We start from the raw sequence: 26026 nt of genomic DNA, 5'->3' as shown, positions 1-26026 counted from the left end.
TTTTATTTTTTTTATTATTTTTTTATTATTCAACAAACGAACTGGCTACGAAGTAACGTTATGGAAACATATGCATTGATGACGACAGGAGTGAAAGCTGACAATTTTACGCGTAAGAACAAATTTGACAATCCAAATTCCAACAGAGTATTTAAATTATATAAAAATTTCATTTAAGTAGAAAATGACATATGTTATTATTTTTTGCAAAAGATGTAATTTTAGTTCCTTAATTGTTTTTATTTTTTTTGGCGTAATCCTCAATTGTTTCTTAGTAGCATTTTTAATTTTTAACTTTTTATTGTTGCAATATACCTCAAAAGTTGTAATTTTAACTCATGAAATAACAAAACTAGTAAACTCTATTAAAATTTTACTTAGTACATAACTATTTTAGTACTTTTTAATGTTTATTCTTTAATTATAATTTTTTTTAATTTTGATATTTTATTTGTAAAATTTAAAAAAAAACATGATTTTAACATGGTCATGTAAGGAACAATAGGGATGATGTGCCACAATTGCCTCTAGCTGATTGGTTCAAATTGAAAAAGTCAATCAACAACTTTCATAAGGAGTTAAACTGTAATTATCAAGCCAATTGTCGACTAAATAGGTTGTGGTTGCTTGAAAACTTTATTTTTTAATTAGTGATCAGCTAACTTTTGAACTACATGGTCGTGGATCTTTAATTTGCTAGTGTGAGTAAATAATGCTTCATATGAGAGCAACTATTGAAAGGAAATAAATGAGGTAATAATTATGTCCACATTTACACCTGCTTGTCACAAAACATTGCGTACGGAGCTAAATAAGTGGAGAAAACAAAGACATACGATTATGTGAACTGACATGCGTGGCCCATTTTTGGAAGACTTTGACTTTTGATATATTATGTGAACCTAAAGGTGCTGTAAAGTCAATCAAATAGGTAGGAACTAGGAATTTTCTCACAACTATAACGATCAACACTTCTGCATATGAATTTCCATCATCCCCAGCACGAACAAAAATGACATATTAGGAATAGCTTAGAAGAGTGCTACTACATACTAATACTAGCACCTGAAAATGATGCCAAAGGACTTTGCTAATAAGCAAGATTTCCTTAATGTTTATTGATGGGTTGGATACAAGAGGCCTAGTAGTTGGACTTGGCTCATGTCCATTTCGTACGGAAGATTGGAGATTTTTTTTTTAACACATCTATAGAAAGTGCAGTCAGAAGATCTGATATCACTCTAGAGATTTCGGTACTACTTAGGGGAGCACTTACCTTGTTTTTGCAATGAATCAAATTTGTAATTATTAGCCCATGATTTCCTGGATTACTTTTTTATTTTAGTTTAAGCTCCCAAATTAGAATTGAAGGTTTTTTTTTTTTTTTTTTTGTGTGTGGAAGGACGGAGCCTAAAGGCTCCAGTGGTTAGCGGATTCTCCTAAAGGAGACTTTCAAAGCGTCACAGTCCAAAAGAGGAGTGAGACCTTCTGGCAGCTCGTCGAGGATGGTGGTGCCCCAAGTTGACGATTGCCCACAGTGTGCAAGGAAGTCGGCACATTGGTTGCCCTCCTGAAGAACATGAACCATCTTGAAATTGCGGAATTGTCTAATGAGGAATTTTCCATCCGAGATGAGAGTGTCCTTAGAATGCGAGACGTAGGTGTCATCGACGAAGACATTTATGACAACTTCTGAATCCGTTTCGACGATGATGGAGGTGTAGCCATGGCTAAGCGCCAACTTCATGCCCTCTCTTATACCCCAAGCTCGGCTACAAAGCTGTTTGTTGGATGGTCTATAAATACTATAAAAAAAGGCTTGTAAAGGCTTCGAAATCTTCTATTCTCTAAAGACAATAACAATATTTTTGATGGATGGTAGACTGGTTAGACCGGTCGGGTTACCCTCTAGACCGCCGGTCGTCGAACCAATCAATTATAGGGTTTGGGCTGCAAAGACCAGGATAAGAAGAGCCCAAGAAGGATATTCAACGTGTATTAGAACAAGAGATTGGACGAATTGGGCATATCTTGTGCAATACTACGATTGGGCTTACTATTCAAAATGTAGCAAGTATTCGGTTGCCCATTTCTAATGTTACAAAGACTCACAATATGAGGCAGTTTAGAATTTCTATTCCTTGTAGGGTTCCTAATCCTAAAAATATATAAATACCCCCTCTTTAATATATGAAAAAAGGACTAGCAATTTTGACTAAAAGAAAAATCTCGATTCGCGACGGAACGTAATTCGTTGTTGTTTCGTGACGAAATTTCACATTTTTGCGACAAAAGGTAAATTGTGGTATTTCTGGTCGTCCATCGAAAGAGCTATTTGGCTATTGGGAGAAGGGAATTTGTGAAGAAAGAGGTATCCAAGTTCTAGCTAGGGTAGGGTTCTAATGAGACCACTTGTATGTTTAGGTAAGATCGTGAGATCAGATCTTGTGCATCCATATAATATTTTTTAATGGTCTAGATTGATTGACACACACACTTCTTTCGCACACATTTAATCACTATTCGCACACACTTCAATTTAGAATCTTAATCAATCTAGACCATTAAAAAATTTTGAGATGAAATCTTGTACATCAATCTCAAAAAATTTAATGGTCTAGATTGTTTGACACCCCCACTCCGTTCGCACAATTAATCACCGTTCACACACATTTAATCACCATTTGCACACATTTAATCACTGTTCGCACACTTAGGGGGGGTGTATTCAATCAAGACTTTTAAAGACTTTTAAATACTTTTAAAGTGATGGATTTTAATTGACTTTTGTAGAATTTTTGTATAATTTACTAGAATCTTTTAAACATTCATAAACTTTAATTTGTAAGAGTATAAATATCTGTATGACAAACATTTATAAACTTTTAAAAACTTTTTAATATTAAAAAGTCTAAAAAATCATTAAAAATCTAAATTGAATACACCCCTACAAACATTTTATAACTTATATTAATATATTATTAATACTTTTTTTATAAAAATAAATTAAATAAAAATTTTAAATTGTAAATGTTTGTTGCAACCAGCAGCAACTTGCTGCTAGTTGCAACAGGCTGCGAACAGCAGCAAGCTGCTGCTGTTCGCAGCAGATTGCTGCTGTTGCGAGTAGCAATTTTTTTTATTTTTTATTTTTTTTCTTTTTGCGAGCAGCAATTTGCTCTAAACATCATTACATAATAATTTTTTCGTAGCAAAGTATATGGTATTTATGAAAGGTTTGAAACGTACCGTAAAATTAATGAAAAGTTTATGGTTTAAATAGAGGGAAAAAAATTGTGAAGAATCTTGAAAAGTTTGGGAGAGTGTTGAATTTGCTTGAACATAAAAAAAAAATTGGCATTTATGAAAGATTTGAAACGTACCGTAAAATTGATGAAAAGTTTGCCTAGTTTAGATAGAGGAAAAAAAGTCTGTAGGGAATGTTGAAAAGTTTGGGGTTGGAGGGTTGGATTTCATCTATTTATATTAATGAAGAAAAAGTCAATAGAAATCATATTCTGACAGAGCTTGTGAAAGTCAATAACCGTTTGAATACCAGTAGACTTTTAAAAACCCTATAAAAGTCTTAATCGAATACTTGTATACTTTTAAAAAGTTTTGAAAAGTTTGAATTGAATACAGGTAGACTTTTAAAGAGTTTATAAAAGTCTAAATTGAATACCACCAAACTTTTAAAATTGATAAAAGTATTTAAAAGTTTATGAAAGTTGTGATTGAATACACCCACTTAATATCCTACGCGTGTAAATACTCTTGGTTTGATAGGTTCCCAATTTATCAATACAATATGTTGGGAAAAATAGTTAAAATGGCATTACATGTTCAATTAACTTTTTTTTTTTAATATTATTTTTTGTTTGTGAGAAAGTGTATTGCAGTTACCCGAAAATAAGTTGTGTGACCATAGCTGCAACGCACGTGAAACGCTCGTGCGTTCAAGACTGAAAATCTTGAAATAGTGGAAACACAAATCACCAGCTTCCCCTCGTCGTTTGTTGTTGCTCCTTTTAAACGGAGAGATACTTTGACAGGTGACTGATTGGCTCTACCTTATTCACCATTTCCTACACAATATTGAGTTTGACTTTAATTTGGTTTTGCATGACTTATCTATCATTCATCTATTTAAAATTGTAGTTTAAAATAATAGGTCAAATAAATGTAATATAATTATAGTAATTACTAATTAAATATCATATGAATACAGGTACGTAAATAGAAGCGTATTAGAACAAATCATGTGGTTGTCACTTGTATCAAGGAAATACAATATAACTTCCTTTGACATCTGCTACAAGGCCACCACTATTTATTAGATCACGTATCCTACGCGTGTAAATAGTATTATTGGTTTGATAGGTTCCCAATTTATTAATACAACTAATTTTTCACGCGCATTGCGCAAATGAGATAATGTCCAATCTTATATAGCAATTATTTTTATTGTTAAGATTGATGCTGATTTTGTGTTTAATCCAAACAGGTTAATTGTAAAAAATGAATGAATTATAAATTTATATTAGTTATAATATATTTAAAGAATGCACAATAAGTATTTTACAATTAATGAATGTTGTAGCGGTAGCTATTTTTCAAATTTCTTTTTTTTTCTGAATTTGAAAGATTGATTCCAACAATGTTGTAGTCTTTCTACAAAAAAAAACAATGTTGTAGTCTCAGCATCTTTTCAATTTATCAAGTGTGTCACAATATTCTATTGCCCTACATTGACATTTTTAATTATGAGTTTTAAATCAATTTAATTGGTTATTTGAATGCTTTCTTTATCAACAAATCATCCCTAAGTAGTTAATATGATTGGTTTCAATTTTTTTAAAAAAAATTATTTTCCATGTTATTAACATAATACTTGGTAAATAAATATATATAACATTATTTTTAGTATAACTTTGATATTTAATTACAATATAGTGTAAAATAAATGAACAATATAGTAAATATAATTAATTAATAAATTTGAAAGTAATGAATCTTTGTATTATATAAAATATAGACAATATAACTAATGAAATTATATATCTTTTTAAATTTTTTGATAATGAATATTTTTTTTTAATAAAGGCACTGTAGACATCGAATTATAAATTAAAGAAATGCATATGTATCTTTTTTTTTTTTGTTGTAGAAGACCAAATCATTTGCTTAGAATATGTTCATACAGAAAATCAACTTGGTGATATTTTCACAAAAGCTTTGGACATTAACATGTTTGAAACTCTCAGGAGCAAACTGGGATTGTGTACATTATGTTAATTTTCATTATCCATAAAAAACGTCTTATTGTTTTCTTTTTTATTGCATACTTGTAACATACAACATACCGATGACACGTAGGTAAACACATGCAGTACGTTGTAGTCCGTCATTGTTCAATGACTTGTTCTCTAATCATCATCCACATGTCTACTCTTTGTATCTCATATGAAAAGGCATGATACTCACCATAAGAAGGATAATGTGCTAGTCTTATCGAAATTCTAATATACAATTAGAATTTCTATTAATATTACTTGAATCATTTTTACAATACTTTATTAATAAATTCTTCCTCACTCATATTCTTAACACTTGAATGAAGAATTAAGAAGATTGTATGGAATAATATCATATATTAATTGAGCCAAAATAAAATAAATAAAACACTTATTTATTATATTTATTTAATTAGAATACAATGCCCATGAACAGATACTACATTGTAACCGAGTCAGTAGTACTCAAAAAAAAAAATAGAATACAATGCCCAAAACAATAAATGTTGACTCTTAGGGGATACATATCTAACAACTATGAGAATAGAGCAACACCATGGCCACACCTCTCACTAGTCCAACTTTGCTTTTAGAAAAGAGAACTGGAAGGAGACGTGAACACCGCGTGTTTGATAAATTGCTTTAATTGGCTTGAGCCATCATGAGATTGGAGCTGGATTCCAATTAAGAGTCTAATGTTTACGAGAGTGGCATTGGCATTTAAGGTAGCGTCTCTCTAGTTCACTTGTTAAGGCATTACATAAGCTCTCACTAGGATATACTATATCATCTATTAAAAAATGGCCTAGTCCAAGGCCTTAGTTTTACTATTGCTTGTTAATTGTCTTAGTTAATTGCTTTACCCTTGCACTTTGGACTAGTTGTCAATCACTTGATATCTTGCAACTCACTCTCGAAGTAACTTCCAAACACTCTACACTCTTGTGCTTAACCACCTATTATTCAACACTCTTCCGATCCACTCCTTGAGACAATATCCGGTGTGAGAATATCCTCTCACACACACTTCATTCCATCACCACTTTTACTCAACTTTCAACACTTCATTCACAGAAAATGGCAATGACTTACTCGCAAACTAATTTGTCTTTGCCCCTTTCGGCTCTGATCTTTCCCTAAAGAAAAATCCTGGTTCACGAGGTGATGACCTAGCAATAGAATGATTATTAAGCATGAGGACAACATTTGCCATTGTAGGCCTTTCGCAAATATCTTCTTGAACACATAATAAGCCAATATTGATGCATTGGATGACTTCATTTCTTGAGTAGGATTCTCCGAGAACTGGATCCACTATTCTTAAAGGTGTGTTGTCCCTCGAATGTTTCCAAGCCTACAATATTTACAGGCATTAAGTTAAAAGGGTTAACAATAATATGTGGTTAATAGATTTTATCATGGATTTTGCACTCACATAGCTAAGAAGGTCTTGTGGGCTACTTGATTCGGCGAAGTTGAAATTTTTTTTCCCAGTTATGATTTCCAAAAGAAGAACACCAAAACTATAAACATCAGACTTCACAGAGAAATTGCCATACATTACATATTCAGGAGACATGTAGCCACTATCCGCCATTAAATAAATACAAGATGTTAGTAATATGCATGGAAACAAATTAAGTATATCAAATTATAGTTACAAGGAATGGCATTTTTTTGCAATGAAGAATTAAATAAGAAAGGATCTAATAGTAACTTACTGTGTTCCAACAATTGTACTTGTATTTCCTTGGGTTTGATCAACTTCAAAAATTTTGGCAATGCCAAAGTCTGCTATTTTTGGGTTCATTTCTTTATCTAGCAATACGTTACTTGCTTTGAGATCACGATGTATGATTTTAAGACGAGAATCTTCATGAAGGTATAATAATCCTCGTGCTATTCCTTCTATAATCTTGTAACGCCTTGACCAATTCAATAAGTGTTTCTTTTCAGTATCTGCATAAGCAAAAAAATGTATGTCAGAAGTTGCAAATTATGTTGAAGTCTTAATTTGAGAACATGAGAATTATATATAAAACCTAAAAACAAAAGAAATGGTGCAGAAAACAGAGGAATGAAGACATATCTTTTCTTCAAAATTCAGGATATAATAAGATGAACTGAACAATGAAACTCTTAGGTTTGGAACTTACCAAATAAAAAATAGTCAAGACTTTTATTGGGAACAAATTCATAAATTAGTATCTTTTCTTCCCCTTCAGAGCAAAATCCCAATAGCTTTACTAAATTTCTATGTTGAAGCTTGGCAACTACACCAACCTCATTCTTGAATTCTTGAGCTCCTTGTTTTGAGTTTCTTGAAAGCCTTTTTACAGCTACTTCTAGTCCGTTGGGAAGCTTTCCCTGAGTATTCATTTTCAATAAAGAATTAGAATGGACTACTAAAATGAGCATATTATATTGATCTTGCAAAGCCAAGAAATTTTACCTTATAGACCGAACCATATCCACCTTGACCAATTTTAGTTTCATCGGAGAAGCCATTTGTAATAGTTTGAAGAGTAGCAAAATCGTATTGGGAGAACTGCTGAGTTGAAATTCCAGATACATCTTCTGCTAAAATTTGAATTGCAAATATTATAATACAATTAAGGATAGAGAAACTCAAATCCCAATCAACCTGGTACTCAACCTTTTGTCTGTGCTGTAGTTTTTGATATCTTCTCCTTTTTGATCCTCACAAAACAAAAGATTGCAATGAAGAGTGTAACCCCGATGACCGGAACTACAATGGCAATAATCAGTTTTGATGAAGAATTTCCTTTGTTTCCTGCATCAACAGAAACGCACCACACTGAAAAATGGCAGTAATCACTTTTGCCAATCTTGATTTGAGCCAACCAGTTATAGACAATTTAGACTAGTTTAACTCCGTGCAGCGGTTTATAATTTATTTAGTACATGCTCCCGTTTATAATTTATTCAGTACATGCTCTCAGATATTGACGACGAGTCTTTCTTGTCAACACTAAAAAAAACAAAGATGAACCAAGAAAAGTTTTACCTGCACTTGTTGAAGAAGGAGGAGAGATAGGAGGCGGAGCCCATGGTGGCGCGGCTGTGCTAATATTGTAGAAAGGCTCCGTCGCATACTTCATATTACAGTCTAGGGAGAGAGCTGTGGCACTCAATCTTGAATAACAACAACTTTGCAGTTCTTGGATTGCTTTGCGTAGGCATGTCTGACAATCCGGGTTGCCAATATCCGGCCGGCACTGCGCCAGACTGTAGATCCTCTCCGATTCAGTGAAGTTACCTTCTTCAGTCGCAAACTTCCGGTCGGGAGATTGATCGTTGACCACTCCAGCGGCCACCTGAGTCAACGTCTTGTTGACGGACATCATGAAACTATCCGGTTGAGAATGGTTATTTCCGTTATACGAATATAACGGGACGAAAGACGGATTGGGTATCCCATATACAGGTTCGCCGGAGTAACGCAGCGTACAGAAATTGTACCAGATAGTTGCAGTCGTTTGGTTGGGACATAACTGCAATACGGTTGCGCTAGCGTCGCTTACACACGCGCCGCAGTCGGCGGCGGAGACGTCACCCCGGCACATGAAAAGGCCATACACGGCGGCGTTGCGGTCCCCGACGGTCACGGTGGAGTTGTAAAAGCCATTTTCGCGGTTGCCATTGGAAGAAAGGGTGGAGAGGAGTACATCGAGGTTGGCTCGGTAATTGCTGCTAGGAGTATAAGTAGAGGTGTTGGGACAGAACTGTCCGAGACGTTGGGAGGAAACTCCGGCGAACAGAGTGAGCAGGAAGAAGATGCAGAGGGTGTAGCCCAGCCCCAGCAGAAAGCCTCTGAATGGAGAATCCATAATTGTTTATTATTTTTTGTTGAGTTACGTTAGTGGTTTCTAGTTGGGGAGAACACCCATATATAAAGGGGATTTTGAAGACATGCATGGTTTGTTTTACTAGTCAAAGGATTTGGTTGTTTTTTCCCAGAGCTTCATGTTTTCAACAAAGGAACAGGGTAGGAAGTAACGTTGTTTGTTCATTGTACGTGGCGGAAAGCTAAGCTATGGCATTGATGACGACGGGAGTGAAAACACGGAAACTACTTTTAATTTGACAATGAAAATTGTTACAAAAGACTAGAGGTTATCATGTTAAAAAAAAACATCCTTAGATCAGATTAAATGTGGTGATACAGATTACAAATTTTTACTATGACATTTTTTTTTTAGAATAAATTTTTACTATGACATGTTTCTAAAAATACATTATAGAATTGAAAGAGACAAGAGTGAAATGAATCACCAGATTCCCTTTCTTGCCCGCCGCATGCAATCGCTTTCAATCGGAGAGTGGACTTTGAGGGCTTTGTAATTGGCTCCGCTGCACCTTATTCACTATTTCCTCAACAACAATTTAATGACATTAAATATGGTCGGTCTCGCAAGACTTCTATCTATCAACCATTTTTATTTTAAAAAATTTATATAGTCTGATAATTTTAAATTTGCATAAAATATAAATTCATTATTTATATTATTAATTTTAATTTTTAACTTATCCAAATAAACTTCCTAGCTACCTAGCACCTGCCAAGGGACTAGAACACGTGATCTCACTCTGATTTCACTTGTTAGGATCAAACACTTACAATTGTACCAAGAGTTATAGCTCATAGCAAATGCCCAACCTTTTTTTTTTTATAGATGACGTACTATCACATTTTTTAGAGGCAGAGTGTGGACTGTTATGAAATATTACTACGAAAGTAATATTTTTGAAAAATAACAAGTACAAGTAACGAAAGGTTAAGGGTGTTAGTAGGAGTCGAGCAAAACACTCTCTCTTTAAAACCTTATTTGCTACCTCCCAAAGATGTTAGAAGCATTGTAGCCTAGGTTTCCGAGGATAAAGTTTTAAGGAGAGAGTGTGGAAAAATAGCATAAATAGTCACTTATAATGCCATTTTTATGCTATTTTTTCCCATGTCTTTAAATGGACAATGGTCGATAAATAGCATTGCGGACCCCACATATACTTGTACCACGAAAATACGAAATAACCACTTAGTAAGTGGTTATTTCGTATTTTGACTTTTGATCCTGGCATGCATACATGTAACCAATTTAGACGCAATCTGACAGACATTTTAGTATTCATTTTGGTGTACAACTCCTGGTCCCTGACTTGTCTCTTTGCTATTTAGTTTTGAGTTCATATCATCTCTGTGATGCATGCAATCATGCAGATGAAAGACCCTTCATCAACCATGGGCTCAATCCAACCTCTATCCGAACACTAGAAATAAGTCTAAGTGAATAATGGTGGAGCACTCGAGTAATTAATTTCATCCTTGCACTCAATGGTTAGATTCCATGGTTCTCTCCCTCATCTTGGGCCTAGCTCAGTAATGGACATTTCATTTACAGACCATGGCATTGACTTGCTCATAGACTTATTTGACTCTACCCCTCTCTGCTCTGATGATCTTCCACTATAGAAAAATGCTGGTTCACGAGGGACTGATTTAGTAATAGAATAACTATTAAGCATGAGGTCAACATTTCCCATTGTAGGTCTTTCATCGATATTTTCTTGAATGCATAACAAGCCGATATGGATGCATTGGATGACTTCATTTCTTGAGTAAGATTCTCCAAGAACTGGATCCACTATTCCTAAAGGTGTGCCATCCCTCCAATGTTTCCAAGCCTACAACATTTATCACCTCAGGTTAAAAGGGTTAACAATACTAATGATCTTGCAGCAGTTAAAGAGGCTTTAATTTTGTCATGGATTTTATACTCACATAGCTAAGAAGATCTTGTACTCCACTTCGATCACTGAAGTTGGCGTTTCTTTTTCCGGTTACGATCTCCAAAAGTAGAACACCAAAACTATAAACATCAGATTTCACAGAGAAGTGGCCAAGCATCGCATACTCAGGAGACATATAGCCACTTCCCGCCATTAAAGTGAATACATACAAGATCTCAGTAATAGGCAGAAAGTGTATGAAACGTACTATAGGTATAAGGAATGACATTTTTTTGCTACAACAAATCAAATAACAAAAGATCTATCACTTAATTAGATTGCATATAATTACACATAGCTAAGATGAAAATGAGAACTTACTATGTTCCAACAACTCTGTTTGTATTTTCTTGGGTTTGATCAACTCCAAATATTTTAGCCATGCCAAAATCTGCTATTTTCGGGTTCATATTTCCATCTAGCAATATATTACTTGCTTTTAGATCACGATGTATGATTCTAATACGAGAATCTTCATGAAGGTATCGTAGTCCTCGTGCTATCCCTTCTATAATCTTGTAACGCCTTGACCAATCCAATAGGTGCCTCTTTTTAGGTTCTGCATATATAAGTAACAAAATATTTGTCTCAAGGATAGGCAAATTGTGTAAACCACTTAATTTAAGAACATGAGATTAGAAACATAAGAAAAAAAGGTTTGAAACTAACCAAATAAAAAGTAGTCAAGGCTTTTATTAGGCACAAATTCATAGATTAATATTTTTTCTTCTCCCTCGGAGCAAAAGCCCAATAGCCTAACTAAATTTCTATGTTGAAGCTTGGCAACAACTTCAACTTCCGTCTTGAATTCTTGAGTTCCTTGTCCCGAACTTTTTGAAAGTCGTTTTACAGCTACCTCTTGTCCGTTGAGAAGCTTTCCCTAAGTGTTAGTAATCAACAAACAATTAGAATGGACTAAAATGAGCGAATATATTGATGTTATAAATCAAGTCAGAGACTTTAATTACTTTGTATACGTAACCGTATCCACCTTCGCCAATTTTATTTTCAGGGGAGAAATTCGATGTAATAACTTGAATAGTAGCAAGATCGTACTGCAAGCAACCCTCTGTTGAGATTCCAGACACATCTGCAGGAAAGATGGAGAATAGATATTGTAAATCTAAAAGACTTGACTGGTGAATATTGTAACACAAACAAAAGTAGTATAGATAAACTTAAATCCTAACCAATCTGGTACTTAACCTGTTTGCTCTGTTGTAGTATTTTGTTTCCTGACTTTTCTAACTCTCACAAAACAGAAGATTGCAATGAAGAATATAATCCCAATGACCGGAACTACAATGGCAATAATCACTTTTGAAGATGAATTTCCTCTGTTTCCTGCATGAACAGAGAAAGACTACACTGAAAATTTTCTATTGGCACTGATGAAAGGAAGACTCCACGACAACCTTAACATAAATTAGCAACTACAACTTAATTCATATTTGGTAACCATGAAAGTTCAAATTTTCTTAAAATTTAAAAGGTGGAAAAATTAATCTCATGTTTGGTGTAATTTTTGACTTATCAAAATTTTAATTAATGGGAATCCAATTTTATAATATCAAAGAAAGTAGATCTCACCAAGATAGCTAAGAGATCTAGTGGCACCAAGTTGCACTTTCATATGGTAGGTTGTGGTTGGAGCTTTAGTGGTGGAGCCTTCGGTAGGCCGGAAATATATTATATTTATTAAATTAAGTCTCTAAATATAAGAAATTTGTTAGTCTCTGTACGGGTAACAACTAACACTTTCTTTGCTCCGAAGTCGGTCCAAGGTCAACCGCGAGGGCAAACCTGTTACATACGGGCTTAATATCACGAAGTCAGTCCAAGGTCGACCGTGAGAGCAATTCGAGGTGGACAAGGCAAACCACGAGGTTGGCCCAAGGTGGTTAGATATGAGGTTAAGTGGTCGGGTCGCCCCGCGGGGTCTTCTTTCATGGTCGGCCTTCGGGTTGGTTCCCGGGGTTGGACTCTCGGGATTGGCTTCCGAGTCGACTCCCCGGGTCCCTCTCTGGGGGTTGACTTTCAGGGTTGGCCTCCGGCTCCCGGGATCGGTCTCTGGGTTTGGCTCTTGTGGTTGGTCCACATGTAGATTAGGGAAAGATGTATTCTTGTGTATGGCCCTATTTGAGTGGAGTTGGTGAGAATTACTAGTTTAAATAATAATGGTCTTGTTGAGCCATCCAATGTCTCCTTGAAGCATTTCTTGTACTATCTCCAAGTAATTAGTACAATTACAAGATTGTCACTTTATGTTCTTTAAATAAACACTCTTATCTTTATATCTTTTGTCCTTTAATTAATGAAGTTAAGTAATTATAGTACAGTACAAGTTAAACGAGTTGAGTAGTGAACTGAATCAAGAAATTAAGGTTTACCTTCACCGGCGGCCAGCGGTGGCGCAGAGGCGGCTGTGCTATTGTAGAAAGGGTAAACCTCATACCTAATACTACAGTCTGCGGTGATAGTTCTAGCACCCATTGTTGGAGTTCGCAGTTGTTGGACACCATTGCTCAGGCATCTCCGGCAATCCAACCTGGAAAGATCCGGCCGGCACTGCCCAAGACAGTAGATCCTCTCGGATGCACTAATGTTATCTTCTCGAGTCGCAAATTTCTTGTGGGGGGATTCATCGTTGACCACTAGAGAAACCACCCAATCCAACGTCTTTCTCACAGACTCCATGAACCGATCCGGCTGAGAATCGTTCAGAGTGTTACGCAGAATAAAAATAACAGAAGACGGGTCGGGCCTCCCGTATACAGGGCCGTCGGAGTAACGCAACATACAGTAATCGTACCAAATAGTTGCAGTCATTTGGTTGGGGCATTGCTGCAATACGGTTACGGTGGCGTCGCTTACACACGCGCTGCAAACGGCGGCGGAGACATCGCCCCGGCACATGAACAGGCCGTACACGGCGGCGTTGCGCCCCCCGACGGTGGTGTTGTAAAAGCCGTCTGTGCGGTTGGCGTTGGAAGAAAGGGCGGAGAGGAGAACATCGAGGTTTGCTCGATAAGTGCTGTTAGGAGCATAAGTACTACTAGAGGTGTTGGGACATAACTGTCCGAGAAGTTGGGAGGTAACTCCGGTTAACAGACTGATTAGCACAAATAAGGATGTGAATGGAGGATGAGGATCCATATATAATTCTTTGTTATTTTTATTGAGTTAGTGGTTTCTTATTTAGAAGATTATCAGAACGCCCCATATTAGAAGTTTAGAACTACTTGATCGTCACTTTGGGGACATCATATAAAGTAGTTGACAAGCAAAAAAAAGGACTTGGAAGCTAGATATGTTTTTTAATTATTATTCCACAAATTAAACGTACGAGCTACGTAGTAACATTATTGTTCAGTTGTGTGGAAAAACCTATGCATTGAGGACGACTGGAGTGGAACCTCTCACTATTTTACGCGGAAAAAATTAAAACAAATGGCAATCCACTATTTGAAAAACAGCAAATAAACCACTAAATTTAAAAAAGCTCCGAATTAATCCACAAACTTAGTTCGTGGATTGGTTTGAAATGCTAAACGTAACCTTTTAATGAGTTCATGGATTGATTTGGAGTAATTTTCGAATTCAATGGCTTAATTATTATTTTATAAATAGTTCGATGATATATTTATATATTTTCACTTTAATTTATTAAATTTCATTTAATATAAAAATGTAAAATAACATATCTTATTATTTTTTAGTAATTTAAAAAAATAAGGTTCAAAACGTATACTATACTTCTATTATTGAGAAGGACATAAGTACATAATTAGACTTTTCAAAAGAGTATAAATTTGGCAAATTATACAATGATGTTAAGATGATATACTTGCAACTAACATATTATATGCCTTCAGTTATTAGATTATGCATCTATAAATAAATTAAAGGTGCATAATACGTTAACTACATATACATAATTTATTAATTGTATTTATATAATATATTAATTGTAGTATCTAGTAGTTGTAATAGGTACATAATTTACTAATTACAGGTATGTAATATGTTAACTACGGACACATGCATAATATATTAATTGTGCGTATGAAAACTAGGGTCTGACTAGTGAATTGATTGCGCGACTGCAGTGATTCTAGGGGTGAGGTACTGTAAGTTTAAGATTAATCTGGCAAAACTAAGATTAATTAATTACTCCATATATAAAAAAAAATATTAATAAATTAAGAAAAATGCGGTCTAGTAGTATGAAGTGACTCTTCCATATGAGAAGTCTATGAGTTTGAACCTCAGTGAGGGCGTGACATTTTTCTAACCTCATTCTTCAATCATTTCGTGGTTTTATTATTTTATTTTCCTCTTTTTTCAGAAAAAATATTCTATTTTATTTTATTTTATTTTACTTTATTTTTTTTTATAACATGTTAAAAAAAAAAACATAAAATAGAAAATTGAGAGAGACAAGTCTGAAATCTTGAAATAGTGAAAATAAAAATCACCAGCTTCCCTTCGTCGCCTGTTGTTGCCCCTTTCAAACGGAGAGACTTTGACAGGTGACTGATTGGCTCTACCTTATTCCACTATTTCCTACACAATATTGACTTTTACTTTAATTTGGTTTTGCATGACTACTTTTATCTATCATTCATTTATTTAAAACAATTTATTTTTAAAAAAAGTCATGCATATAAATGTAATATAATTCCCGTATTTAAATATCATCTAATTATAAGTAATTAGTCAAGTGTATTAGAACAAATCATGTGGTTCTCAGTTGTACCATGGAAATACAATATAACTTCCCTTGACATCTGCTACAAGGCTGCTACCATGCACCATTTATTAGCTGACATATTCTAGGTATAAATAGTATTGATTTGATAGGTTTCCAATTTATTAATACAATATAGTAATATACACTAAAACTCTCGGGTCACCTTGAGCGATTGGAGCCCTTTCAATCTTTATTTCAATACTTCTTGGTTCCTAAACCTAAGCTCTAATTTATATGTGTATCGTCACTTAGTTTATATTAGGAGTACAAGATTTATACTGTGTTTTGCTGCCTATAAGAGAATATATAATATGGCTCATTAAAATTCAATAAATAATTACAGACATACAAAACTTCCATGTCCAAGGCAGAAAGAGTAGCATTAAATTAAACATCCAATATTCATCATTTCCAAACAATATAAAGTATGAACTGGAATTTAAAACAACAAACTTTTATTTTTCAATCTGCATAAATTTCACCCTTGTACCCGATAACTAGATTTCTCAGCTCTCTCCATCATCTTGGATCTAGCTCAGAAATGGACACTTCATTCACAGAAAATGGCAATGACTTGCTCCTAGACTGATCTGATTCTGTCCCGTTCGGCTCTGATCTTCCCCTAAAGAAAAATCCTGGTTCACCAGGTGATGACCTAGTAATAGAATGACTATTGAGCATGAGGACAACATTTGCCATTGTAGGCCTTTCCTCGATATCTTCTTGAACGCATAATAAGCCTATATGGATACATTGGATGACTTCATTTCTTGAGTAGGATTCTCCAAGAACTGGATCCAGTATTTCTAAAGGTGTGTTGTCCCTCCAATGTTTCCAAGCCTACAATTTTTACCGGCACCAAGTTAAAAGGGTTAACAGTAATGTTATTAGTGATTTGGCACTAGTTGGTAGATTCTATCATGGATTTTCTACTCACATAGCTAAGAAGATCCTGTGGTCCAGTTGATTCGGCGAAGTTGGAATTTCTTTCCCCGGCTATGATTTCCAAAAGAAGAACGCCAAAACTATAAACATCAGACTTCACAGAGAATTGGCCATGTATTACATATTCAGGAGACATGTAGCCACTGCCAACCATTAAATAAATCTAGAGATATTAGTAATATGCATGGGAACGAATGGAGTATATATATCAAATTATAGTTGCAATGATTGGCATTTTTATAACAAAGGATTTAATAAAAACTTACTATGTTCCAACAATTCTGCTTGTATTTCCTTGAGTTTGATCAACTCCAAAAATTTTGGCCATGCCAAAGTCGGCTATTTTTGGGTTCATTTCTTTATCTAGTAATATGTTACTTGCCTTAAGATCACGATGTATGATTCTAAGACGAGAATCTTCATGAAGGTATAGTAGCCCTCGTGTTATCCCTTCTATAATCTTGTAACGCCTTGACCAATTCAAAGGATGCTTCTTTTCATTATCTGCATAAGCCACAAAATGTATGTCACAAGTTAGGCAAATTATGTTGAAGTCTTAATTTTAGAACATGATAATCATAAAACCTAAAAACAAAAGAAATGGTGCAGAAAACAGTAGATGGAAGACATCTGATCTTTTCTTCAAAATTTAGGATAAAAGACGAACTGAACAATGAAACTTCTTAGATTTGAAACTTACCAAATAAAAAATAGTCAAGACTTCTATTGGGAACAAATTCATAAATTAGTATCTTTTCTTCTCTTTCGGAGCAAAATCCCAATAGCCTTACTAAATTTTTATGTTGAAGCTTGGCAACTACACCAACTTCATTTTTGAATTCTTGAGCTCCTTGTCTTGAGTTTCTTGAAAGCCTTTTTATAGCTACCTCTAGTCCGTTGGGAAGCTTTCCCTGAGCATTTATTTCCAATAAAGAATCAAAATGGACTACTAAAATGAGCATATTGATCTTACAAAAATTTCACCTTGTATACAGAACCATATCCGCCTTGGCCAATTTTATTTTCATTGGAAAAGTCATTTGTAATAGCTTGAATAGTAGCAAAATCGTATTGGGAGAACTCCTCAGTTGAAATTCCAGACACATCTTCTGCTAAAATTTGAATTGCAAACATGCATTATATATAATACAATTAAGGATACAGAAACTCTAATCCCAATCACTCTGGTACTCAACCTTTTGTCTGTGCTGTAGTTTTTGATTTCTTCTCTTTTTTGATCCTCACAAAACAAAAGATTGCAATGAAGAGTGTAACCCCGATGACCGGAACTACAATGGCAATAATCAGTTTTGATGAAGAATTTCCTTTGTTTCCTGCATCAACAGAAACGCATCACACTCAAAAATGGCAATAATCAGTATTTGCTTCTTGGTTTAGCCAAAGTGGCAATCTAGGTTGGTTTTCTCCTTGTGGTTCTTTGCCAATTAGGATCATCATAAGTAAGGATGTCAATCAGGTTAATTCATTCGGTTTCAAACTAGCCCTATTGGGTTGTGAGGTATATTAGCTAGGGGTCATTTATTTTTATGGCGTTTAAAATTCTAGGTCCTAACCCTAAAACTTCTAATTATCAAATTTATCAGGTGAACTCAAATAAAACTTTTAAAATTTTCAAAAAACATTCTAATTTTTCAATTCTAATAAACTAGGGCATTTACACTAGTACATATAAATTTATACACCATTCAATCAATATAAATATCTATTTCTAAATTTCAACAAAAAATAATTATTATATTTACATAATTATAATAAGCTTTTATATATATATATATATATATATATATATAATAAATTTACATTTTATTTACAAATTTAATAAAAATTACTAAAATGAACTGACATATAAATTTCATATATATTTTGTTTCACATAAATTGTGAAACAAAGAATAACTTTAAAGTAGCTTGGATTATTAAGCTAAATCACTAAATTTTGGACTAGTCAGTTGGGGTCATTAGGTTAATTTTTTATGACTAAAATTTCATAGATCTAATTCTAAAAGTTTTTGAACTTTTCGACTCAGTCCATCAATTTTGAACTAAAATTGACCGATTGTTAGGCTACAGGCCTTGGTCCATGTTCACAATTTTAGAGTTTTATGTTCAAAATTCTAGAACTATATATCCACAATTTTATTACTCTATATTCAACATTATAACACAATTTTTGAATTTATATAACAAAATTGTGAATATAAAGTTTAAAAATTGTAAATATTTAGTAATGTAATTTTGTATATTGAGATCTAAAATTATAAATATAGAGCTCTAAAATTGTGAACATGACTAAGTCCACCTTGCAAAGTAGACCTGGTCCATAGTCATAAAGTGAAGTTTATTTGGTACACATCTTCTAGTAAAAGACTGTGTTTCCAACCTCTATTACCTGCACTTGTTGAAGAAGTGGGCGGAGGAGGAGGAGGAGGAGGGAGGATAGGTGGCGGAGCCCGTGGCGGCGCGGCTGTGCTAATATTGTAGAAAGGCTCCGTCGCATACTTCATATTACAGTCTAGGGAGAGAGCTGTGGCACTCAATCTTGAATAACAACAACTTTGCATTACTTGGATAGCTTTGCGCAGGCATGTCTCACAATCCCGGCTCCCAATATCCGGCCGGCACTGCGCCAGACTGTAAATCCTCTCCGATTCAGTAAAGTTGCCTTCTTGAGTCGCAAACTTCCGGCCGGCAGATTGACCGTTGACCACTCCAGAGGCCACCTGAGTCAACGTCTTGTTCACGGACCCCATGAAACTATCCGGTCGAGAATCCTTATTACCATTATACAAATAGAACGGGACGAAAGACGGGTTGGGTATCCCATATACAGGTTCGTCAGAGTATCTCAGGGTACAAAAATCGTACCAAATAGTTGCAGTGGTTTGGTTGGGACAAATCTGCAATACGGTTGCACTAGCGTCGCTTACACACGCGCCGCAGTCGCGTGCGGAGACGTCACCCCGGCACAAGAACAGGCCGTACACGGTGTCTTGATCGCCGGCGGTGAAGTTGTAGAAGCCGTTTTGGCGGTTGGCATGGGAGGAAAGAGTGGGGAGGAGAGATTTAAGGTTGGCTTCATAAGTGGTGTTAGGGGTATAAGTAGGGGTGTTTTGACAAAAGTTTCCGAGAGGTTTGAAGGTAGCTCCGATGAACGGACTGATCTGGAAGCAGATGCATAGGATTAGGATGTAACCCAGAAGAAAACATCTGAATTGAAGATGCATATTCCTTATCATTTATGTTTCTTAATGAGAGGGCATCTCACTATCTTGTTTAGGAGAACATAGGCATATAAAGAATTACGTTTACAGATGTACAGCTCAGTTGGCTACGGTGAAATTTAGGAAGAAAGATTAGGATGAGTCTTATTAGTGGTAGCAGTGTAGAGTTACCTCTTCTTGTATGCAATAAGTAAAAGGTTAGCCTTTGTGTCCAGCTAAGTTAGTATGATTTATATCCCTTCAGATATTTTTGTTGGGTTCAGGGTGGGGGAGTTAAAGGTTGGAAATTCAATATTTGTGGAAGAAAAAAACTTGATGAGAAAAAAGATATTGTTTCACACTTTCACTTTCATGCGGTTTTCATACGAAGAGGCCGGACTTGGTGATTGACTTGGCTCTATCTTATTCACCATTTCTTTAAAAAATAGGTTATTTAATGACTTTAAATTGGTTTTGCACGACTTCTATCTATTTAGAATTTTGTTCAAATTCTGATAATTACAAATTTGGTATTTTTCCAATGGCTTCTAATGATCAATTTTATGGGAGAAAATAATAGAAAATTTGTTGAGATAGAACACATGCTTCAATTTGGTATCAGAGCTAATCCTGGATTCGAATCTTCGCGTCACCTAAGCTTAGGCTTTTAATTGAACTTAATGACTTGTTCTTTAGTGATCGAGCTCAAAATACTCAAATAACTAGATTTACTCTACTACTCAGTGTCACCTTACTCCACCCACCAGGTCACTTCCCAGTAATCTCATTAATGAGATTTTTTTTTTCAACCAAGTTGTTATAACTAGCTGACTTGTCTTGTTTATTACTTGTGACTTAAGTGTCCTTATGAAATTCTTCAACTTGTTATAACTTGATTTCAAACACTTGACATATTTTGTGCTTAACCAACCTACTATTTAATATCATTTTGGTCTACTCCTTAAGACGATATCCGGTAATTAGAGGATACCCTCTCTCACACACACACTATCATGACCACTAAAATCAATCTTTCATCAATGACAAAAAAAATAAAAGTCAAGAATGTAACTAAACAAAATTAAAAATGTAGAACTAAATGTCTAAATGTAACAATGACATAAAGTTTATGAATAAAAGTTAAATTGGTTCTAAAGTAAATCTAAAGATTTCAAGTGCAAATTAAATATCTTCATAACTATTATTTTCCGTTCAATTTCTTCATCAATATAGGACTTTGAAAATAAGCCTAAAAAATTATATACATTCTACAATTCATCTTTGAACACCATGGGTGTCTTCCTCATTCAAAAATTGATGCATACTTTATAGAGATGGCAATTATTTCACCTAGCCTCAACGGGATCCTCATTTTGCATCAACATATAAATTGAAATTTAATACATCAAAATTTTCATCTTTCAATTTGCATAAACTTCATCCTTGTACTCCATTGCTGGATTCTTCGATTTTGTTCATGATCTTGGATGAATCTCTTATAATTGACTAGCTTAGACCAAATTGACTAGTTTAAATCTAGAAGGCTAATAAGTCGTTTCGTGGTTGAGAACTTGAAACAATAATAAAACTATAATTAAACATGCATTGAAACGCATATATGGATAATTAAGATTTCATCATTTATTGTTTCAAACTTGTGGCTGTAGTTTAGTGGTGAGAATTTCACGTTGTGGCCGTGAAGACCTGGGCTCGAATCCCAGCAGCCACAACAGTTCTTTTGTCTTTCTCAAATCCAACTAATTCCACAAAAATGCTGGTTGAAGAGCTCTCTACCGAGAGCCAAGACAAGTATTACAAAATCTTCCTATTAAAATCTATACTATTAATAAAAACAAAATCTTCCTACTATTAAAACAAAATCTTCCTACTATTAAAATATGGTATTATATATATATTCTAATAAAAACAAAATCTTCCATACATTAAAATATGGTATATATATATATATTCTAATAAAAACAAAATCTTCCATACATTAAAATATGGTATATATATATATTCTAATAAAAACAAAATCTTCCATTTTAAATTCCCGCTCAAAATAGCCATATACGCAATATTGTAAAATATTGTAATACAATTTCTATCCGTACTACAATTGTACATTAAAATATGATAATACAATTCCTAATACAATATACTCTTTCATACTTTCCTATTCATAATACAATTCTAGATTAAATTCATTCATACTTTCCTATTCGTAATATAATTATAGATTAAATTCTTTAATACTTTTTTATTTGTAATACAATTCTAGATTAAAATTATTAATCGTAATAATACAATACATATACTTTTCTGCAACGTAATATTGTAAAATATGGTAATACAAATCCTATTTGTACAACAATTGTACATTAGAATTACATGAGACGTCGACATAATTGTGATCAACAATATACTTGTAGTCAGTACAAAATTAAAGAAACCAAATCGAAATATCCCTTATAATTTTTATTAATATATCTTTTATTATATCTAATTAAAAATTAGGAAATAATATTATAAAATACGAGGGAATATCAACGCTTCACACAGGACAATGTTGGACAAGTTAGTTCTCATTAAACATGTTTCTTGCTCTTGCAATAATATTTTTCCACCTTGCTTTTCTTAATAGTTAGTTTCATCCAGGGCATAGCACCACTGGAAGCCACATCTTCGTCAAGCCCAGAAGTCATTTTGGTTGATGAAAGCACTCCCAACAACATTCTTTAAAGAGAGTAAACGTGGACCGTTCATTGTTTTCAAAGGGTTTGAAAAAAGTCTAAGATCAAACCAAATACAAGAGAACCTTGGCCAATTGGTTTTCGATTAACGACAAACAATATATATTTGTGTTCCGGACAATAAAATTTCCTATTTCCGCACCATTGGATAGTGATTCTGTTTTTCTATGTTTAAGTGGACTAAATTATTAACATATGGTTTATTATGTTATGGACTAAATTATTAACATATGGTTTATTATGTTATGCTTTAAATTTTGGCATTGTTGTTAGCTTATATACGCTAGCAAATAATTTATTTTGTCACTCTTATTGGTTTTCTCTACCTATTTCAGTGTTATAAATCTGCAGCGTAAGTGACAATATTGTTGGCAAGCGAGAAAAAAATTACACATTGATAGGGAATATACCTTAGGATGATCGCTATATGTATTTTAGACATTTATACGGTATCGAGTACGGGTCTGGTTGCCGTTATAAAGGGCCCTAGCCCTTCAAGTTGGGGGACTCGGACTTTTGGTTCCAGAAATCTCCCTAAAGAGAATACTCTCTACTCTCTCTCACTCCAATATGGAATAGCAGAATGAATAATAAAGCCTTTTTGAGCTAAATTCTCTTGTCTACTTTATACTTCACATATATTTCTATACACTAGAATACATGAAGGAATTAATCCATATCAAACATGCATGTCCATTAAAACAATATAGATGTGAACAATTAATTCGGTTCGAATAACATTACACATGCACTTCAGTTAAAGGTTAAATGTTTTTTAAAATTTCGGTTGACGGTTAATTCAGTTCGAAACTTCGGTTAATAACATTACACATGCTAAGCGATCTGTGAATCGTGCTGCCAACATTGTTGCTCGGGAGGAAGTCGTTTCTGTGTTAGGTTGCGGGGAGTGGTTTGATAGCCCTCCTCATTTTCTTGTTGATTGTCTTTTGTATGATTTAATGCATTAAGTTCTTTGTTTAAAAAAAAATCAAAATAGTATTTCTAGTAATAAAATGACTTGTCAAACAAAGGAATATGTTTATTTTCTATAAATGTAATTTCCAAGCAATCGGGAGGCGGTGCCCGACCGGCTGCGTACCGAAAGTCGGTTACTATGTGCGGAATTAAGAATTTGAGGCGAAATTTGGGTTTGTTACCTTAAATGGGATTTGTTAAATTCCCATAGAAGTCATGCAAGCCTTAAATTACTTTCCTAAGTCATATTTGTTAAGTATTTTACTTATTTCTGTTGAATAAGTTTATTATTCTTGTATAAATACCCAGGGTCACATTGTAGAAGATCAAAGCTCGTTTTTCTCTTTGAAGTAAGAATACAAGTGTAATTAGTTTCTTCAAGAATTAGAATATTATTTTCAAAGTTATACGATACTACTGTTGGCCAGGGAAAATGGTTGTCTCATAGCGGTAAAACCAAGAGAGAAAATGTGATTAGGAATAGAAATTGTTTGCTTCGGTTTTCAGGATACACGTACAAATAACAAGTGATAGACTCCCTATTTATACTAAAGCAAAGTAATAAACCATGCTAATGTTGATGACTTGCTGCCAGGCATTATTCCATATCCATAACTATAATAATACAACTCACTTAATGCTTAGCCCATTATACCATTATCCATTTATCCATACTTCAGTGCACCACTAACAAACATAATTATTCATGCACTAATATCAGTAACTTCGCCACTTGTGAAAACTGACTCCATTCTGGGGCATTTCATTTTGCTTTGGTTTAATTAATGATAATAATAATAGTAATAGTAATTATTATTATAACAGGGGATAGGAGGCGGAGCCGGCGCGGCTGTGCTAGTGTAGAAAGGCTCCGTCGCATACTTCATATAACAGTCTAGGGAGAGAGCTGTGGCACTCAATCTTGAATAACAACAACTTTGCAGTTCTTCGATAGCTTTGCGCAGGCATGTCTCACAATCCCGGTTCCCAATATCCGGCCGGCACTGCGCCAGACTGTAGATCCTCTCCGATTCAGTGAAGTTACCTTCTTCAGTCGCAAAGTTCCGGCCGGCAGATTGATCGTTGACCACTCTAGCGGCCAACTGAGTCAACGTCTTGTTAACGGACATCATGAAACTATCCGGTCGAGAATCCTTATTACCATTATACAAATAGAACGGGACGAAAGACGGATTGGGTATCCCATATACAGGTCCGTCGGAGTAACTGAGGGTACAAAAATCGTACCAGATAGTGGCAGTCTTTTGGTTGGGACATCTCTGCAATACGGTTGCGCTAGCGTCGCTCACACACGCGCCGCAGTCGGCGGCGGAGACGTCGCCCCGGCACATGAACAGGCCGTACACGGTGTCTTGATGATCGCCGGCGGTGAAGAAGCCGTTTTGGCGGTTGGCATGGGAGGAAAGAGTGGGGAGGAGGGACTTAAGGTTGGCTTCATAAGTGGTGTTAGGGGTATAAGTAGGGGTGTTTTGACAAAAGTTTCCGAGAGGTTTGAAGGTAGCTCCGATGAAGGGACTGATCTGGAGGCAGATGCATAGGATTAGGATGTAACCCAGCAGAAAAGATCTGAATTGAAGATGCATATTTCTTATCATTTTTGTTTTTTTTAATGAGAGGGTATCTCACTATCTTATAAAGAATAAAGTTGACTGTTTGAGAAAATAGTTAAAAATTTGACTTATTTGACCACTATTAATTATTTGGCTTAGTTAAACAATTAATATAAGTATTTAGTTAATAAACTTTTTATAACTTTAAAATGCTAAAATTTAAAAGGCAAAAACTTGTGTGAGACCGTCTTACCATGAGACGGGTCGGGTCGGGTCAAGATGCAAATGTAACACTTATATGCACAAATGTCATACTTATATGCTCAAATGTAATACTAATCAGGAATACAATTTTTGTTACTTATAAAGGTAAATGTAATACTTTTATAGGAAATACAATACTTTTACATTTCGATTTAAAAGTATTACATTTTTCCACAAAAGTATTATATTTGCCCTTATAAGTGAGGGGCACTTGTCAACATTACTTATTATGAAAAATGTATTACTTTTTCTCTAATAAATAACAAAAATTGTATTCTTAATTAGTGTTATATTTGAGCATATAAGTATGACATTTGCACATATAAGTGTGACATTTGCATGGTGCCTTGACCCGAACCGACCCGTCTCACGAATAAGGATCCGTGAGACGGTCTCACACAAGTGTGACCCAATTTAAAAAGTTTTTCACAATAATTTTTTCA

The 26026-nt window shown here is 34.5% G+C and overlaps 4 protein-coding genes and 1 non-coding gene across 6 annotated transcripts; 1 reads left to right on the top strand and 4 right to left on the bottom strand.

Annotated features, from left to right (window-relative positions):
* Window positions 1–1426: 1426 nt before the first annotated feature.
* On the bottom strand, window positions 1427–1747 carry LOC116032976. Its single transcript, XM_031275733.1, has one exon. The coding sequence runs from the start codon at window positions 1745–1747 to the stop codon at window positions 1427–1429; it is 321 nt and encodes a 106-aa protein (XP_031131593.1).
* Window positions 1748–6239: 4492 nt separating this feature from the next.
* On the bottom strand, window positions 6240–9198 carry LOC115999696 (cysteine-rich receptor-like protein kinase 25). 2 transcript variants are annotated; one of them, XM_031239579.1, is made up of 7 exons: window positions 8323–9198; window positions 7951–8088; window positions 7747–7871; window positions 7451–7661; window positions 7016–7253; window positions 6730–6880; window positions 6240–6648 (listed from the first exon to the last, which is right to left on the bottom strand). In XM_031239579.1, the coding sequence occupies exons 1-7, from the start codon at window positions 9143–9145 to the stop codon at window positions 6394–6396; spliced, it is 1941 nt and encodes a 646-aa protein (XP_031095439.1). In that variant the 5' UTR covers window positions 9146–9198; the 3' UTR covers window positions 6240–6393. The 2 variants fall into 2 exon arrangements, with proteins under 2 accessions (XP_031095439.1, XP_031095447.1); XM_031239587.1 differs by lacking the exon at window positions 6730–6880 and having other exon boundaries at window positions 6500–6648; window positions 8323–9197.
* A 1205-nt stretch (window positions 9199–10403) lies between these two features.
* Window positions 10404–19446, bottom strand: LOC116032947 (cysteine-rich receptor-like protein kinase 10). The gene is made up of 15 exons (XM_031275699.1): window positions 19210–19446; window positions 17997–18134; window positions 17785–17909; window positions 17501–17711; window positions 17067–17304; window positions 16793–16943; window positions 16378–16695; window positions 16135–16147; window positions 13493–14266; window positions 12309–12446; window positions 12071–12192; window positions 11772–11982; window positions 11424–11661; window positions 11095–11338; window positions 10404–10997 (listed from the first exon to the last, which is right to left on the bottom strand). The coding sequence occupies exons 1-15, from the start codon at window positions 19379–19381 to the stop codon at window positions 10674–10676; spliced, it is 3417 nt and encodes a 1138-aa protein (XP_031131559.1). The 5' UTR covers window positions 19382–19446; the 3' UTR covers window positions 10404–10673.
* A 2231-nt stretch (window positions 19447–21677) lies between these two features.
* On the top strand, window positions 21678–21749 carry TRNAH-GUG. Its single transcript has one exon. It is a non-coding gene; the product is annotated as a tRNA-His (tRNA).
* Window positions 21750–24199: 2450 nt separating this feature from the next.
* LOC115999707 (cysteine-rich receptor-like protein kinase 25) lies at window positions 24200–25379 on the bottom strand. Its single transcript, XM_031239598.1, has one exon. The coding sequence runs from the start codon at window positions 25362–25364 to the stop codon at window positions 24531–24533; it is 834 nt and encodes a 277-aa protein (XP_031095458.1). The 5' UTR covers window positions 25365–25379; the 3' UTR covers window positions 24200–24530.
* Between the last annotated feature and the right edge of the window lie 647 nt (window positions 25380–26026).

Source organism: Ipomoea triloba, chromosome 1, assembly GCF_003576645.1.
Source record: "Ipomoea triloba cultivar NCNSP0323 chromosome 1, ASM357664v1".
NCBI classification, from domain to species: Eukaryota; Viridiplantae; Streptophyta; class Magnoliopsida; order Solanales; family Convolvulaceae; genus Ipomoea; species Ipomoea triloba.
Note: the sequence above shows the minus strand (reverse complement) of the source record. Positions and strands in the feature narration are given on the sequence as shown.

Bases quoted from the DNA above. Each gene is read 5' to 3' on its own strand.
- LOC116032976 (XM_031275733.1), bottom strand. From the start codon at position 1,747: ATGAAGTTGGCGCTTAGCCATGGCTACACCTCCATCATCGTCGAAACG.
- LOC115999696 (XM_031239579.1), bottom strand. From the start codon at position 9,145: ATGGATTCTCCATTCAGAGGCTTTCTGCTGGGGCTGGGCTACACCCTC. The intron at 7,254-7,450 runs GTAAGTTCCAAA...TTGCTTATGCAG, and splicing joins TCTTGACTATTTTTTATTTG to ATACTGAAAAGAAACACTTA. The intron at 6,881-7,015 runs GTAAGTTACTAT...AATGGCGGATAG, and splicing joins AGTACAATTGTTGGAACACA to TGGCTACATGTCTCCTGAAT.
- LOC116032947 (XM_031275699.1), bottom strand. From the start codon at position 19,381: ATGCAAAGTTGTTGTTATTCAAGATTGAGTGCCACAGCTCTCTCCCTA. The intron at 16,944-17,066 runs GTAAGTTTTTAT...AATGGTTGGCAG, and splicing joins AGCAGAATTGTTGGAACATA to TGGCTACATGTCTCCTGAAT. The intron at 16,696-16,792 runs GTGAGTAGAAAA...TAAAAATTGTAG, and splicing joins CACAGGATCTTCTTAGCTAT to GCTTGGAAACATTGGAGGGA.
- LOC115999707 (XM_031239598.1), bottom strand. From the start codon at position 25,364: ATGATAAGAAATATGCATCTTCAATTCAGATCTTTTCTGCTGGGTTAC.